The sequence below is a fragment of the Hesperophylax consimilis genome, chromosome 19 (assembly GCF_061612785.1).
Source record: "Hesperophylax consimilis isolate HC1 chromosome 19, BYU_Hcon_1.0, whole genome shotgun sequence".
Taxonomy (NCBI): Eukaryota; Metazoa; Arthropoda; class Insecta; order Trichoptera; family Limnephilidae; genus Hesperophylax; species Hesperophylax consimilis.
In genome coordinates, this window is record NC_142854.1 from 1,834,064 (window position 1) to 1,851,696 (window position 17,633).

The window sequence follows — 17,633 nt, forward strand, 5'->3', positions numbered from 1 at the left end:
GGAAGATTGGCCTAAGCCGCTAACTCTCTGAGAACTGGCTTGACGAGGGATGCCTACGAGCTCCGCAGCACGATCGGTGATGAAGTGAGCTTGACTGCCCGAATCGATCAATGCGCGAAAGGTTTGGAAACGGCCGGATGAATCGCGAATGCCAACATTGGCGGTTGACAATAGTACTATGGACTTGTCTCCTAAGTTGGTGAGGACCTGAATTTTAGAGTCGGAAGAAGGCTCCTGGTCCGTAGACGCCGTGGAGTGTTGATACTGATCTTCCAAAGAAGCGTTTTCGTCTCGATGGAGCAAAGTATGATGTTTTTGCTGACATTTTTGACATGTAAACAAAGATTTACAATCTTTAAGATAATGAGAAGAATGAAGACAATTGAAACACCAACGGTGTGATTGAACAAACTGTAGGCGATCCTGAACTGACTTGAGTGCAAATACCTTGCACTTGGAAATGGAGTGGTCTTCCCCGCAACAGGAGCATTTCAGATAAGTGGTGGAGTTCGAGGACCTATTTGTTTTAGGCTGTCCTTTCTTAAGATCGCAAAGAAGCGCTGAAGTGCGTTTTTTGGCAGCCTGATTAAAGTTCCGTGCAAGAGGTTTGTCAATAGTACTGCTATCGCGAGTCGAAAAATGTAAGTCTCGTACAAGAGCTTCGCATTTGTTATAAAGAAACTCTTTGAGTTTCAAATATGAAGGCAGGTCGGTAGGAGACTGCAGTTGTTCGAATGCGCATCTTGTAGGTGAATCTAATTTCGACAGAATTAAATAACAAAGCACGAAGTCCCAATTATCTATTGGGAGATCCAATTCTTTTAAAATTGTTAAATCCTCATTAAATACATCGAACACGCGACGAAATTCAAAAGGATCGTTAGGCGGAAAATTTAAATTTAGCATTTCCCGCCAACACGTAAAGGCGAGTTCACGCGCGTTACGATAGCGCGCGATTAATCTTTGATATGCTTCAACGTAGTGAGCTCCTTGTACTGGAAATGTCCGAATTAACCCTAAAGCTTCTCCAGATAAACATGAGAACAAATACTGCATGCGTTCGATGTTGGATAAAGATTTGTTTTCATGAATCAGAGCGTTAAACATGTCGTAAAATTCGGGCCATTGCTTGACATTTCCAGAAAATATTGGAATGTTTATTTTTGGTAATTTAACGTTTGTGCACGCATTCGCGGTCTTACAATCGAGAGGCTGACTGGTTAACTCCTGGTAAATTTCGACAATTTGATAATACATCTCGTCAAAGGTTTCACGAATTTTATCCTCATCAATTTCGTTTGTGTCATCTAAAGCTAATATTTCCGCGTGAGACGTTTCAAATTCAAGAACTATCTTTTCCAGAGTAGTATAATGCGCTAACAATAAGTTGCACTTAGTTGCATCGTGCAAAGCGCTTTTTGCTATTTCATGTGTCTTGACTAACCTATTATTCGCTAATGTCCGTTTCCGGCGCAATGTTTGAATGGCTGGGGCCATGTTGAATAAACGCGATTGGAAACGTACCTAAAAACGAAACGAAATAAATGATAATAATTTAATCTATTATAATTATATACGCGGTAGGTCGTAAATACTATGAAATCGTAAATACTATGGTCGTAAATAAACGAAATAAATGATAATAATTTAATCTATTATAATTATATGCGCGGTAGGTCGTAAATACTCAAGAGCTAGGTACCTACCTAATTACTGTTCGAATTGATTATTATTCAAAATTTAAGAAACATTCCACAGCATATATCCGTTTTGGCATAGATAGATTATAATCTTAAAGTTCCCTAGTTTCGGCACCAAAAATGTTCGAAAAACGAACAGGGGTTGGAATAGCCGACTCAAGGGCTATTCCACACAGATAACAAATCAATTAATTATACGGTTTTTGACAGGCGAATGCGGAAACACAATGCGTAACGTTACTTCACAAGCAACTTACCGGTGAAATGATGGTGAAATCTGCATCAGCCTCATCTGTCAGCACTGGAACTGAACTGTCGTTCGTTATCACTCGTTATTTTAGATTAAATTGCGATAATAAATACGTATTATGATTATTCCGATAACACAACCGGGGATCGATAATTGACAGGTCGAACCGTTTTTGTGCAACTGGCTGGGCTCACGGCTTTCCGTCGTTTTAGCTGACTTGTGCGAACTTAAACTAAACAGTTCAAATCCTGACGATACGATTGGTTAGTACACGGCCTGTCAAAAGCAATTGGCGTTACGGAACACACCGATTATGTTCGGCAAAACTCACCGAACAGATGTAAAACATCTTTAATTTGGTCTTTTCCACTACTAGAGGATACATTATATAGTATTTCTTTCGTAGTTCGCCCGGTCGGCAGTAATGCTTTGAGCTTACCGTGGCTAGTTACCTCACCCCCCAAATATTATTCCAATCTTCGTCAAGATGCCGTCAATGAAAATAGATTATTTTGCTTCTCCGTGGACTGAAATAGTTGTAATTAAACTGATATGAAGGATGAGGTTTCTGCATATTTACCGTAATAATTACATGTTTATTACGGAATGTGGGGAGGTTTGTACAAGCCAACACATTCCATAAAATGGGTTCAACTAATAACAGAATTTATTTTACGATACTCACTGTTATAATGAACGCCTCTGGAAAACTTCTTCTGTAAGGAGGAGGACATGGGCGCCGGGGCTGACGAAGATTTCTTCCCGTCCCCGGACTTAGTCAGGCGATTAAACACCGAAAACATCTTGAAACCTTCCAAATAACACAATAATTAATAAAATAAATTGTGTACAGTGGAACCTCTATTCCATATTCGTTCGCTCGCTCATCAGCTAGCTGAGCCACTTAATAACTGTTGGAGCTTCATAAAGAACAAGAAGCAACAATTACTCATTCCATTTAATAACGGTCTTAGAAAACATATGCTACAATAGACATGTTGTTATTATATTTGAAATACACTCATGTCGAATCTTTTGAGTATTGATAACAGTAAAGCTCATAAACCATATTCGCAAAAAATGCACCGTGTTTAATAATTATAATAACTGATAAGATACAACATTATTTAGACCACATCACACGACATGGTTATAAAAATAATCTAACGGTATACCTTAATGGATCCAGTTGTTATAAAAGATAATATGTAAATAACATTTGAGGTAAGAACAATTATTCTAGATAGAATCTTGTTCAAAACAGTTAGGTCAACAAAAGTTTTCACATTTCATTTTCGGAAATGGTCTCAGAATTTGGAACAAATTACTTAAGTCTGCTTAAGTCACAACAATAAACGTCAAAAGTCAAAGATGAAAATGTTAATCTATGGCATAAATGGGCATAAATAAACCATCTATGGTTATCGCCGAGATCATGAGATATTGGCAACAAGCACCGCCTAGTGATGGCATAATCGATACATTTAGATAATCGAAATATTTTAATTGAAACATTAATTCCTGTTCATTCAATATTTTAAAAATTATTTACAGAATAAACTTTACGATACGGAATAACCACTTGAGGACATTCATGCAAAATTATTTTTAATCACCTACAATCCGTACAAAATTTTATGGTTAAATTAGCAGTTCAAAAAGATAAATTAGTTAAATTACTAGTTCACAGAAACAAAACATATAATTGTTCATCAGAACTTAACTATCTTACCGGTGCAGGCCTAATTATAACAACATGATTCAGAACATATCTAACTGTGAATATAAGAGGAAAGTGGAATATGAATTGAATTTTTATTTGTTTAGTGTTATAATCTTTATTTAGATGTATGCAAATTAACATATCTTATATCTGAGTAGATTTTTGTAATAGTATGTACCTATTTGTGTAACTGGATTGTTATCACGTGAGAGAAATCATATGTAAAAACTCTAGATTCACAAAAAGAATGAAGGCACGCTAGTAACAAAATATAATAATAAATAGGACAGCGAACCCTGACGTATAACGTGCCCATCATTTTAGATTATATCAATAATAATAATCGGCATATTTATAACAAGTACTGTTATAAAAATGTAATATTAAGTTCACTTATATTTACATTATAATTGAACATCGTTAAAATATTCTGTTAATAAACTGCTTAGTTGTAGTTCAAAAGAGTCGAATTTCACTCTGAGTTCAGCAGGAACAATAGCTTTGGTCAGAGGCGCCATTTTTATCTACTTACTTATTTTTGCTATTTATTATTAATCATAACAAAAAAACTTGTTCCGTCTTTTACATGTTCCTACCTAAAAGAATCGCAAATATGTAACTGTTTGTTTATGATTCATTTCACCTTTTGGTCTATGATGCGCGAAATTGTTTTCAGCGGGAAAGCCGGTAATGTCAATATTAATGTTATTGTCAATATGTCAAATTTAAATTGCTGATTTGTTACGTTGCTCTCAGCTGAGTGGTTTATTTATGTCTCAGCTGTAGTTGCTGATTACAATTCTCGATTCACTCGCACTTTGTCGTTGACAGTAACAATATAAATAATCATCTATTAAATATTCGTATATATCGTATGCGAATCCCCATTTTGCTGATATATTTCTGTTACTTTTCGTTTCATTTATAATAATATTACGCTGTATCGACACACGATAGACCGTAGACTTTTTATTGGCGTGCATTATTGATATATTTTATCAGTCTTCGTAGATATCCACTAAATCTTTAAAATGGACCAAAACAGCGAAGACTTTCAGATTAAACTGGCTAGAAAATACTTAAAGATGAAGATCATGGAGGATGATCTAAGTTTTCACGGACACGAACAGCAGAAAATGCATGTACGCGATCTTTTGTCGCGGACTGTGGAGGCTGGGGAGTCGAATTCAGCCCTCATTATCGGTCCACGAGGATCAGGAAAAACTACGGTAATCCACATTCATTGTATCATCTCCTACTAGCTTTAATAAATTGTGTTGCCCGGTCTCTGATAAATATTTACCTAACTGCCGCACTTTTAATAATCACTGATTATGGAAAATACAATTAAGGTAAGAAACAACTATTTACACGAGGAATGATGCCTTAAAATTCCTCTTTTATTCAATCAAAGTTAAACATGTGTTTTATAAAACAATCCCTTTGCTGCCATTTTGGATTTTTTCCTAAGGATTGATGTTTGTGAAAGTTTTGTTTCAATCTAAATATGCACAAATGACTTAATTAACCAAACCTAATAATGCGTGTACACGTTCGCCCAATGTACAGGACGACTTGGTGGTTGCTTGCGTTGGCCTGTCAAACCGATTATTGCTCGGTATCTAGGGGCCAACCCGCAAAGGGCGTTCACATGTTCAAATGACTTAATTAACCAAACCTAATAATGCGTGTACACGTTCGCCCAATGCACTGACCCATCATGTACAGGACGACTTGGTGGTTGCGTGCGTTGGCCGGTCAAACCGATTATTGCCGGGTATCTAGGGGCCAACCCGCAAAGGGCGTTCACATGTTGGTACGCAATACGCTCAGTTCGCAATACGCTTTCAGTGGAGGCAGTCGTGTCGATTTACATTTACGATGATTAATAATTTTATGTGCTGTACAAATAAATTGCTGAAGCTGCGATAATTTCCACATCCATATAGATTTTACAGCCTACGTGGTCGAGGGGTCTCGACTAACAATCCGAAGGTTGCGAATTCAAATCCCGGTGCAAAAGTAAATTTTATTTGATGAATTTGTGTTGTGTCACAATTCATTAATTTAAAAATAATATATAGTATCGCCATGGTGTAAGACCAACATTCAGAATTGAAACATTGCTTGAAATGGCTTTAGCCGTTTTTGGTGACTCGATCTAGCCAGGAATCCCCCATCTTCCCCTTCCCCATCTCGTTCCCCTCTCCACTACCTGCAGCCTCACAAAATACTCCAATTGTGGTTGCTGTAGTCTCACTTGCTCCAGACGATTAGGAGCAGTTGGGACTCTTGTGCGGTATTCATATAAAAAAGGAGGTGAAATGGCCAACGCAGAATGGGTATTTTCATTATATTTATATATAAGGTTGGCGACAGTGTTCACACATTGGCGGGTTTGCCCAATGCATTGGGCCAATGTGGACTGGGGACTTGAACCTATTTTGTGGATATTTAAAAACACACTTATTTTATTAGAAAAATGTATTGTAAACATTTCTGTCACCTCACATTTTTGTTGTTTCATATAAAAATAATGAATCCAAAATTCACAAGGACTCAAAATATATATATTTTTTGTTTCATTAAGGTGCACAATTTAATTCTGCTGTGGTTAACTTCTAGATTTAAATATATAAAGTGTGGTTTTTTTCTCTTCCTAACATTGTTTAGATCATATTTCTCACCCCAACAATAAGGGAGATAAAAAGAGTTGTTCCCAAAAGCGAACAAATTAGCCTGAAGGGTGAACTTATTGGCAATTTAACTTTCAGCTTGTGAACTCTGTTATCCACACCTTGAAGCAAAGAGCAGGCTTTCATGAGGATTCCATCATCGTACAGCTGAATGGACTCCTTCACACAGACGACAAGCTAGCCCTTAAAGCCATCACAACACAGGTAAATTCATATTAGTACCCCACGAGGCAGAGGAGGCTGTGCCTCACACCATACTAGGTGCACGACCGTGTTGCGGCTCTCACTCGGAGAACTCTGTTCTCCACACCTTGAATCAAAGAGCAGGCTTTCATGAGGATTCCATCATCGTACAGCTGAATGGACTCCTTCACACAGACGACAAGCTAGCCCTTAAAGCCATCACAACACAGGTAAATTCATATTAATACCCCACGAGGCAGAGGAGGCTGTGCCTCACACCATACTAGGCGCATGCCCGTGTTGTGGCGGTCGGATTACTTCGCCATTTGATTAGATCACTGATTATTTTGCTGCCAGAAAAATCGTCAAGTTGATTTGATCTTCCGCTGACGTGGTATGTGGGTATACATACATACTAATTCATGCAAGCTACAAGTGATGCTCATACTCATATTAGTCCAGTCAGTAGAGATAAAAATAATACACATACGCAGTTTACTCCTACTATTCATGCAAGCTACAAGTGATGCAAACCACTCATACATTAATCCAGTCAATAGAGATAGAAAAGGCCCATGAAATGAATTTGTATTTTACAGGACACGGCTTAATGAATAGCCAGAAATAACAAAAATAGGGTTTTTCACAATTTAAAAAAAAAAACTTTTCGCCTCTATAACTCGTGTATTATACTTGGAAAAAAAAGAGAAATGTTATCTTCTTGTGCTAAATAACTTTGTAGTAAGATCAGCTGTTGAGGAATTATTTAAAAAAAAACTATTTTTGGCACCTTTAAAAACAAAATGGCGACCCTAGCGGAGGTCATTCGAGGGCAAAAACTTAATTTTTTTTTCAGGGTACTTACCTTTACAATGTGAAATCAAAATATCTTTCAGACCACCTTTTGCTAAGCAAAGACCTCTACTGACTGGACTATAAATCTTTTTTTTTTTTGAACAGATGTCCCTGGAGAACGCTATCGGCGACCGGGTGTTTGGTTCCTTCTCCGAGAACCTGGCCTTTCTGCTGTCGTGCCTGAAGTCCGGCAAGGACCGGCACTGCAAGAGCGTGTTATTCTTCCTGGACGAGTTTGACATGTTCTGCCATACGCACGGTAGCCAGACGCTCCTGTACAACCTGTTTGATATAGCGCAGAGCAGACAGGCCCCCATCTGTGTTCTGGGTGAGATAGATTGATTACAGCCTTATTTTTTGGTAAACTAATGTTTAAGACAAGATTTTTTATGCATAACACAAAGGGTAACAATTATTTTATAAGCAATAATTATTAGCCTGAAACACGACCCGTTGGCGTCATGTATCTTTTATCAGGAGATTTTTCAATGTGGATGAGTGTTTCAGGCTAATAATAATTATTGCTTATAAAATAATGATTACAACCTGTTACTGCACACCAGCATCACCTTAGAAACCAAACCAACGTTAAAAAAGTATTACATTTCTTACTTATTATTATTATTTAACGAGCATGCAGCATTCTGCTGATGGTGCTCATATCTGATTTCACAAGTTCAACAGTAATTGAGTTGTTTTAAATTTCAAAATAAGTTAGTCCTTTCTTCTCTCCAAATAAGAATTTAATCGAGCTTTGAATAGGTTTATATTAGTAGAATGGATGACATGTGTTGTGGAAGTTCGTTCAATGCATCCACTAGTCTATTTGCAACGTAGTGTTTTCTAGGAGTGTCCACGGAGATTTATATTTTTTGTTGGTGGAGAAGATTTCTTGGATGCCAGGGTAATTATAATGTCCAGATAAAATTTCGAAAGTCTCAATCAAGTCACCCATTTCTCTTCTTTCTTTTAACGTTGGTAACCTCAGTTCCTTGAGTCTTCATATTGCCGGTTTTTCAATGCTCTTGGAATTTTTGTAAATCGTCTCTGGGCTCTGTCTAATAGATCTATATCTTTTGCAAAATATGGACTCCATATTAGGAGAGCATATTCCTGGAGAGGTCACACATATGGTTAGGTCAAGGAAGGCTTTGCTGATTAAATATGTTATTGAATTTGATAATTCCAGCCATACTTATATAGGCTTTTACATAAGAATACATAATAAAAATTATACATAACTGAACTGCCCCAGTAAAAATCTTTTGTATTTATTTAGTGATAAATTAAAGATGTCCACTGACTCGGCATAATTATTTCCCTCCATTAGTAATTTGGGCAATGAGGAATTCATATTATGGTAGTTAGTCCCAGAATTTCTGCACTGAAATAAATCCTTACTTTCTAGTATAATAACCTATTAATAAAATATATCTTAAAACCCAACTTCCATAATTATTTATCCTTATTATTATATCTATTTTATTTCATCTTTTCTTTCTACATTTTTGTTATTATTCTCATTTATTTTTTATTTCTTTTATAAATCTTCTGTTAACCTCAAAGAAATAATATTGTATTAGCGTATTTAACTTTAGTTACCCATTACTTACGTTCCTCCTACGCCTGTCTCGACACGGAAATTTCCCAATGAAGCGTACATATTTAACCCCTGTAATGTGGCTGGCTACGTTTGCAGTCCAGTGAAATTATGACTACTTTGAGGTGCACTGCAGTGTGTAAAGCTGAGTTTTCAATGTTTTGGACATAGACATATGAATATTAGTAGACCTGCCCTAAGTGATTAAAAGCGTATTATCCCCACTCCCCATACCGGTTCCATTGGAGCCGGCTGTGCTCGCGTATGGCCTCAAGTGAAATTTGAAAACGTGACGTCATCATTCTTGTGCGAACTATGGTCGAGGCATCATCGGTTCATTTTACGAAATAACACGGCAAAATGTTGACTTGTACTATGAAAACTTGTAAAAATAGATGTGAAAAAGAGAATAAACCCAATTGTCGTATTACATTCCATATATAAGCATTATTTTACTTTATTTTAAGCATATTCACATCGTATAATATGAATCAGTTGTTACTATCACATCGAGAAACGTCTGGACGCGAAACACAAAGCTGGTTGGTTGCTGGGAAGTAAATTATGAACATTTATAAAAGTGTCTTAACTAAATACTTAAACGAAATATTCGACTCTGAAAATAGAACCGAATTTTTTTGCCGAATTTGGACTTCGCAAATTTGTTCATAACGTGGCGAGTAATTTGTGCTCCCATGTAAAAATGTCTATTCATTCAAAAGCAGATTTTACTTTTAAGAAGTAAATGGTGATATTATAATGCGAGATGCCTATTTACTGTCAGATTGATTTATTGACGAATCACAGTCAGCTTCACTCCCTTCGTTCTTCAACAGTTGATTTTACCCCTCGCCATTATCTTCTCGTCTATTAATTCCTATGTCTGTGGTTTTGGATGTATTTCGTTACTGTCAATGAAAATTCCACACTAAGAAAGTTGACATTGTAGAAGTGTGTCTATTATTTTTATTAAAATTTTCAATATTTACAAAATTTCATCCGTCTCATAGGGGTTGAGATAAACAAATAATATATATTTTAAAAGTTGATAATATTTGTTTCAGGAATCACATGCCGCCTGGACGTCATAGAGCTACTTGAAAAAAGAGTCAAATCGAGGTTCTCTCATCGTCAGATATTTATCTTCCCCAACGACAGCGAGTCGGAAGAAAAACCATTTGATACAAGAATGAAACTCTTTCGAAGCCTGTTGAGTCTGCCTTGCGAAATCACCCGCACAAAAAACCTCAATAACTCGACAAAAACCACACGAAAAAATAGTTTAATCAATACACCAACAAAAGTTAATAAAAACACCACCAAATCAAGAAATGTTAAAAATTCTGAATCTGATTTCGACAATGAAATGTCTGATACGTCCGATACTATTGAAGAAAAGTTACATGATTTTGAAATAAGTCCTCATATCTTGTCCAAGTGTGGATCCTCTTGGAAGGAGTTCAGTAAGCTGGATCCGATTTTCGTGTCATTTTGGAATGAGAATATAGCGAGCATCTGCGAGGACAGCTCTGTGATGGCTGCGGCCGAAAGACTGTATGACCTGGATGTATCAGAACAGACCTTCAGGAATATATTGGTAAGTTAGATAATAATGGTAACTTTGATTGTAATCAAAAAGTTTGTATGCAAAAAATTGTACGTAAAAAGGTTGTAATAATCATTTGATCATAAATTACCACTTGATCTTTTTTTTTGCCTATGATTATTTTAGAGTTACGATCATTTTATTATGATCACTTTGATTACGATGATTTTGTGTACGTATTTTGTTTACGATCATTTTACCCATAACCGATAATAACACCTCACAAGAGGTGTTATTTTGAATAGCCCGCTATTTCGGTAGATGTTACTTTCGAAGCTGTCATTTTTTGACATTTGACAAGTAGAAACTACGCCATTAATAAAAATGGAACGATACACGCTTCAACAATACATTGAAATTATTAAAATTCACTTGAGTGAATTAAATGCAAATCATCTTGAGTGATGAGGCCCATTTCCACCTCGGTGGCTTCGTCAACAAGCAAAATTGTCGCATCTGGGGCTCGCAAAACCCAAGAGTTATTGTTGAAAAACCTCTCTATTCTCAACGTGTGACTGTTTGGTGCGGTTTATGGTCCGGCAGAGTCATTGGACGTTACTTTTTCGAAAATGAGGCTGGAGCAACAGTTACGGTGGTGAATGGATTGCGCTATCGAGAGATGATTAATGATTTTTTATGGCCGGAATTGGATGGTATTGATCTGGAAAACGTTTACTTTCAACAAGACGGCGCTACGTGCCACACAAGCAACGAAACCATTGATCTTTTACGATTGAATATCAAAATAACACCTCTAATTGGAAAACCCTGTATATCGCCACTTGGCTGGGCAATGTTGTGAGGCAGGTCAAGGGGGGGGCTGTAGGAGGGGATTTGTTAATGCAGGGCCGTATTAAATGTAGCTCGTTCCTACACTTAAACGAATCAGCAACATCAGCCATTCTCGTTAAGCTGACATCAACGTATTGTCCATCAGATGAACCACCCTCATTTGCACAGAATCAAGCAGGTTTATTCAGTATTTGGGAGCTCCAGCCTAGAGGTTCCAAATTAAGATGTGGATGTACCTGAGATTTGTGTAGGGTTGGCAGCTGGTCACCATTGAAGAATCTGCTAGACCTATACAAGGCTCCCAGTTTCTTGTGCGCCAGATTTACTCTTGAGCCCCGATACTTGAGCAGCTCTGAAATACATACTCTAAGCATTTCAACGTAGGCTGAATAGTTGATCTGAGGGGTGGAATTTCGTTAGTGGCCAGAATGGCTATATTAACATTGAATTGTAAATGGTGTAATATTGAGATCTTCTTGTAGTTCCAGCTGGTCTGCAAGCTATCCAGTGCCCACCCGCAGCTGGAAGTGTGCGACGTGACGCTGGCGTGCCAGAGCGCCCTGAACGCGGACGACAAGCTGCTGGTACTGCTGTCGCTGTCCATCCTGGAGCTGTCCCTCGTAATCGCCATGAAGCACCAGACAGAGATATTCGATAACCAGCCCATGAACTTCGAGATGGTTTTGAATCGGTAACTGATTTTTTTTAAAGATAACCCTCATTTAAAGTTATTCTATAACATAAAAATATCCACATTCATAGAACATCCATTTTTATGCTCGACAAGTAATTACTACTCAGTTTCAACGCCAGTTTTTCTCATCGAACAATGAATAATAGAGATATAAGGACAGATTCTGATACAATTGAGCCCTCACACGCTATCGCTAACAGCTTTATCGAAATAACAGCTTTATGGAAGTAACAGCTTTATCGAAGTAACAGCTTTATGGAAGTAACGGATTTATCGAAGTAACAGCTTTATCGAAGTAACAGTTTTATCGAAGTAACAGCTTTATCGAAATAACAGCTTTATGGAAGTAACAGCTTTATCGAAGTAACAGCTTTATGGAAGTAAGAGCTTTATCGAAATAACTGATTTATCGAAGTAACAGCTTTATGGAAGTAACAGCTTTATCGAAGTAACAGCTTTATCAAAGTAACAGCTTTATCGAAGTAAGAGCTTTATCGAAGTAACAGCTTTATGGAAGTAAGAGCTTTATCGAAATAACTGATTTATCGAAGTAACAGCTTTATGGAAGTAACAGCTTTATCGAAGTAACAGCTTTATCAAAGTAACAGCTTTATCGAAGTAACAGCTTTATCAAAGCCAGAGTCATGTTGGCGTCTCAGAAGTTGAGCGTACTGTACACGGCCTGCAGATAATTTAATAGGACAAAATTGCTGACCCTATACAAATAGCGAGTGCCCTCACTGTTGAATTTAGCAGCCACCTCTGGTCTGGAGCCCCAAATATCTGAAAAAATACCCTGACTCTGAAAACTCTGGGTGGTCCTTGATAAATTCCCCTATCTTAACAAACAGATTGCAATCTTTAGAGCCGAGGTGTCAGGTAGGTATGTTGTCCTTGTTTTACCGGTATTACAATGGAAGATGCTCTGAGGAACTAGCATCATTGATCCCTTCGGCACCGGTGCATAGTCGGGAAACACACCAAACATGTCTACACGGTTAACATTTGTCACATGTGAATGGATCGTTTGAAACTGACAGTTTGTGCGGACGGCGCTTGGAATATTTATCATTATTTGAACTTTTTCTGTGAAGCCTGATAGTGCTGATTGGCTGAAAAATGTCTATCAGCGGGCAAAATTAAATGAATGGATTAAATTTTATCTTGTGACACACTTGATCTGATTCTCAATTTCAAACGGAATTGATTCTTCATTCCTTACCCTTGGCCTTGTATCCTACGATTTTTAGAGCGCCTAATTAAAAAAAAAGATTTTTTTACAGTTAAATTATTTCAATGTATAATATTACATTAATAATTTTTCAAAAGAAGCAAACGCATTGTCACTTGACATTTTAAATAAATTAAATGAAAATACTTGGTTTCATATCATAAATAAAGTGACCTAAAACCAAGTATTTTAATTTAATTTATTATTTTAATACATTTCCGGCGGTAGTTTTACCTTTTACGCCGGTCTCACTTGAAAAGGCATTGCTGTCCAATTAGTCCCAATTTCTCAATAAACTCGGAGCCCTGTGGAACCATGTCATCCCCAACTGGAGTAAGTGACGAGAGCAAACAAAGTGGAAAATTAGTTCTCATAAACACACGGAATAGTGCCGAAACATGGAAGCTCCTTTGGATAGGTATATGAAGGGAGTGGAGTATGAATTGTTATGTTCACAAAACTGAGGGCAATTAGTCCGACGGCTGGGATGAAGCAGGACGGCAAACAAACCGAATACTTCTTCGGACAGCTGTTTAAAGTGACGTACCCCACAAGGGAGGAATGGGACTCGGTCCCAGGTCCAAACTCCAAACAGGAACTAATCTGGTTCACAGACGGGTCCAAGATGGAGGAAGGAACAGGGGCCGGGGTCTGTCTACAGGGATCTAAGAGGGAACTCAGTATACCTCTAGGAATGCACTGCACTGTGTTTCAAGCTGAGATGAAAGCCATCTTAGCCTGCGCACAGGAGAATATGAGTATCGGGTACAGAAATAGAACATAAACATATGTTCGGATAGCCAGGCGGCCTTAATGGCACTGGAAAGTAACCGATGCGACTCCAGACTGGTGATGGAATGCAGGACTATCCTAATAGAACTGGCGACCATCAATAAAGTAACCCTGCTCTGGGTACCAGGACATAAAGGTATTGAGGGCAACGAGCGGGCTGACGAACTAGCAAGGAAAGGGGCGAAAGCACCACTTGCGGGATCTGAGCCGGCCGTAGGAGTAGCAGCTTGCCACACCAAACTACATATCAAGAGGTGGGTCAAATCCCAACACTGGAAGGAATGGAAGAAGGCACCCGGAATGAGGCAATCTAAAGTACTCATAAACGGACCGGACCCTAACCGAACCAGGCAACTACTCGATATGGACAGAAACTCACTGAGGGAACTGGTAGGACTATTAACGGGACACTGCCATCTCAGGAGACACATGCAACTGTTGGGAGTGGAAAACACCAACATCTGTAGGAAATGTGAAGAGGAGGAAGAGACTCCAATTCACCTATGGTGCCAATGCCCCGCTCTGCTGGGAATAAGGCTCAGATACCTGGGAAGACACAGTGTGGAACCAGAAGACATCGCCACATATCCAATGACAGCCCTGGTGAACTTCATAAAAGGGACCGGGTTACTGGCAAGGGAATGAGGTAAAATGGGAGATAGTACAATGGGCCTATGGCCTAAGTGCTCGCGGGGAACGTAAGTAAACCGCCTCCGACTATAAAAAAAAAAAAAAAAAATATGTTCACAAACACACAGAAAAAGCGTTGCAGACGAAAAATTACCGTAATCTGTGGGACATAAAAGCAAAATGCGCTATTATTTATCTACACAGACAGACTCAGCCAGCTATTTAAAACAGCTACAGCTAGTTAAAAAATAAAATAATAATCGGTTGTTTTTTTTTTTTTTTTTAGCCATTTGTCTAGAGGGGGGGCAGCTTCCCCCCCCTGCCGACGCCCATCAATGATTTCTTTCTTAAATGCATCTGTAGATGAATCCATAACTGTAAGTTTATCTGTAAGCGAGTTCCCAGTTTAATAAGCATTACACTCATAATTTCTTATTACACATTTAATTTCTTATTAGTAAAATAGTAAGAAATTAAAAAGGGATTTTGGATCGCCTATTTATTTGTAGTGCCATAAAACGTCAGGGTCCGCAGATTCCCCACTCCTGCTTTATTACGTGTTTCTCTTGCTTTCAAACATTCAATCAGTTGTATTATTTACTATTGAGATTTAGAACATAGGAAGTGTGATTTCTTCACATTAATTAATTCCTATTAAAATCGAAAAATGTAATTTTAAGATTTAATCTTAGCTATACAATGCAAAAAATCTTAAATGCAGCTGTGCTAGCGTTTTTTTTTTGAGGAATTAAATGATTGAACAAAAAGAATCAATTCACACGACCAGGGGAATGAGATTGAATTGATTCACTGCTGTGAATAAACTGCCCATGTCTACCTTTCTTTTATCTTTATTGTACTTATTACATATAAAGTTATATTATGCTAACTACCGACAAATGAAGTGTTTAACAGCCAAAATTATCTCAAAACTCACTTTTTCACATAACACTGTTTTTCTGCATAGCGGCTCAATTGTTTCCATTTTAATGATGGTCATGAAAATCAAAGTTAACCTTACTTTTTAGGCATAAAACTAGTAAACAATAAAGCCGTAAAACTGTGATCTAAAATCTTTTAGGAAACAAACTCTCACTCATTGAGCTCTGGCGTCTTGTAACTTACACAGATCTCTCATTCATCTGTATTTCTAGGTAAACGCATTTATTTTTACCTCGCATCATAACTTTCATCATGACCTAGAGTTTTGCAATAACCATTTATTTTTACCTCGCATCATAACTTTCATCATGACCTGGAGTTTTGCAATAACCATTTATTTTTACCTCGCATCATAACTTTTATCATGACCTGGAGTTTTGCAATAACCATTTAAACCTAAAAGAAAATAAAAAAGACACCACATAATATAGTTTAATATACATGACGTTCGGAAACTCATAGTACAAGCGGTAAACTGTTGAATCTAAAGCAATTATTTCAAACACCTTTTTTAAAACTTTATTTCCACACAGGAGGCCCTAAGGAAAATAATTTCCTTCAGGGCCTGTCGTCTTTGGGGATGCTGTTTGGAGGGTCTTTTTGAGGAAAGGAAGAAGTGAACATGGTTAACTAGGTATGTGGTAGGAGGGAGGAAACACGGAGGCCGGCAAGTTATTCCACAGCCGAGCTGTTGAACTCAAAAAGGAGTCGTAGAAACACCTGTTTTCATGTGAATGTTTCCCTTTTACTGGAACACTAAAAGTTTTTTTCATTTTTACCTTAAATTAATGTGTTATATCGGGATGTTTAAAATAATTATCTTTTCCAGTTATATGAAGTTTGCCAAGTGCAACTCGTCCTCACAATCGGTGCCGCGCGCCGTGATCCTCAAGGCGTTTGAGCACCTTCGTGCCGTGGAGCTGGTGGCGCCGGTACGCGGCGAGTCTCAGGGTCTGCGGCTGCAGCGTGAGCACCAGATGCACCGCCTGCTGGCCACCGGGGGGCAGGTGCTAAAGGCGGTCCAACAGTACAGATCCTTGCCCACGGAACTGGCCCAGTGGGCCGCCAGCGATATTGTCTGAGGTTTATCATCGCTTGTACAAAGACAAACATCACTCAGTACGACAAAATAATTAAATACTACTTAATAATTGCTTGTTGTTCATTTCTAATGGCCAACAGTTGTTGTCATCAATGGTCGGAGATTTCAACCACACTTAAAGGGTATACGTCACTTGGACATTATTATACCTTCTGAATCGAGGATGTGTACTAGTACCAAGAGTCGTACGATCATTCATATAGCCGCATCGGGCGAGCGCAGTATTCTCATGCTCATATGCTCTGAGCTCACGGCTCCCGTTCAATTGAGCTGGTACCGTGGCTCCCTCTCTTCATAAAATGAGTCCATCATTACATTGAACTCTGAAATTAATCCAAAGATATTCTGTATTTTTGCCTTTACAACGCTTGTCATTTCAGCGCAATCTATCCCATGTGGCACACGTTTCGACATAGTGTACGAGGGCAAATCAAAAATTTTTCATTCTACAATTTAACTACACAAAGGAGTTCAATATGTGCGTTCATCCTTTTTCTACATAGCACCTCCCTTATTACGAGCGCTTGGTTCAGTGGTCCACAAACTTTCTACAAATAAAGTTACCAATTTTAAATTACACAGTATTTTATTTGATTATATCCTGAATAATCCTTCACTTCCGAAACTTTCATTAGGTTTTATTAAAACTTAAAATTTGGACTTAATTGATTTGCTTTTGGGAACAACTCGTTTGGTCTCACAGAAATCATTGTGACTCCCTTACTATCATGGTGAGAAATATGATCTAAACAGTGTTAGAAAGAAAAAACACCACACTTTATATTCAAATCTAAAAGTTAACCACATAAAAATTAAAATGTACACCTCTTTGAAACC

At 37.9% G+C, this 17,633-nt stretch overlaps 2 protein-coding genes across 2 annotated transcripts in view; one reads left to right on the top strand and one right to left on the bottom strand.

The window, feature by feature from the left end:
• LOC149414628 (rab-like protein 6) overlaps positions 1-3,301 on the bottom strand; it is a 29,401-nt gene extending 26,100 nt beyond the window's left edge. The window contains exons 1-2 of the mRNA XM_089643181.1: positions 3,126-3,301; positions 2,636-2,761 (exon numbers count right to left, since the gene is read on the bottom strand). Coding sequence (XP_089499307.1) covers positions 2,636-2,753 — 118 coding nt within the window. The 5' untranslated portion in view covers positions 2,754-2,761; positions 3,126-3,301. The remainder of the gene's footprint in view (positions 1-2,635; positions 2,762-3,125) is intronic.
• Positions 3,302-4,344: 1,043 nt separating this feature from the next.
• Orc4 (origin recognition complex subunit 4) lies at positions 4,345-17,630 on the top strand. The gene is made up of 6 exons (XM_089643062.1): positions 4,345-4,902; positions 6,448-6,573; positions 7,513-7,735; positions 10,072-10,604; positions 11,888-12,096; positions 16,524-17,630. Exons 1-6 carry the CDS (start codon positions 4,705-4,707, stop codon positions 16,774-16,776), a joined length of 1,542 nt encoding a protein of 513 aa, XP_089499188.1. The 5' UTR covers positions 4,345-4,704; the 3' UTR covers positions 16,777-17,630.
• Positions 17,631-17,633: the final 3 nt, after the last annotated feature.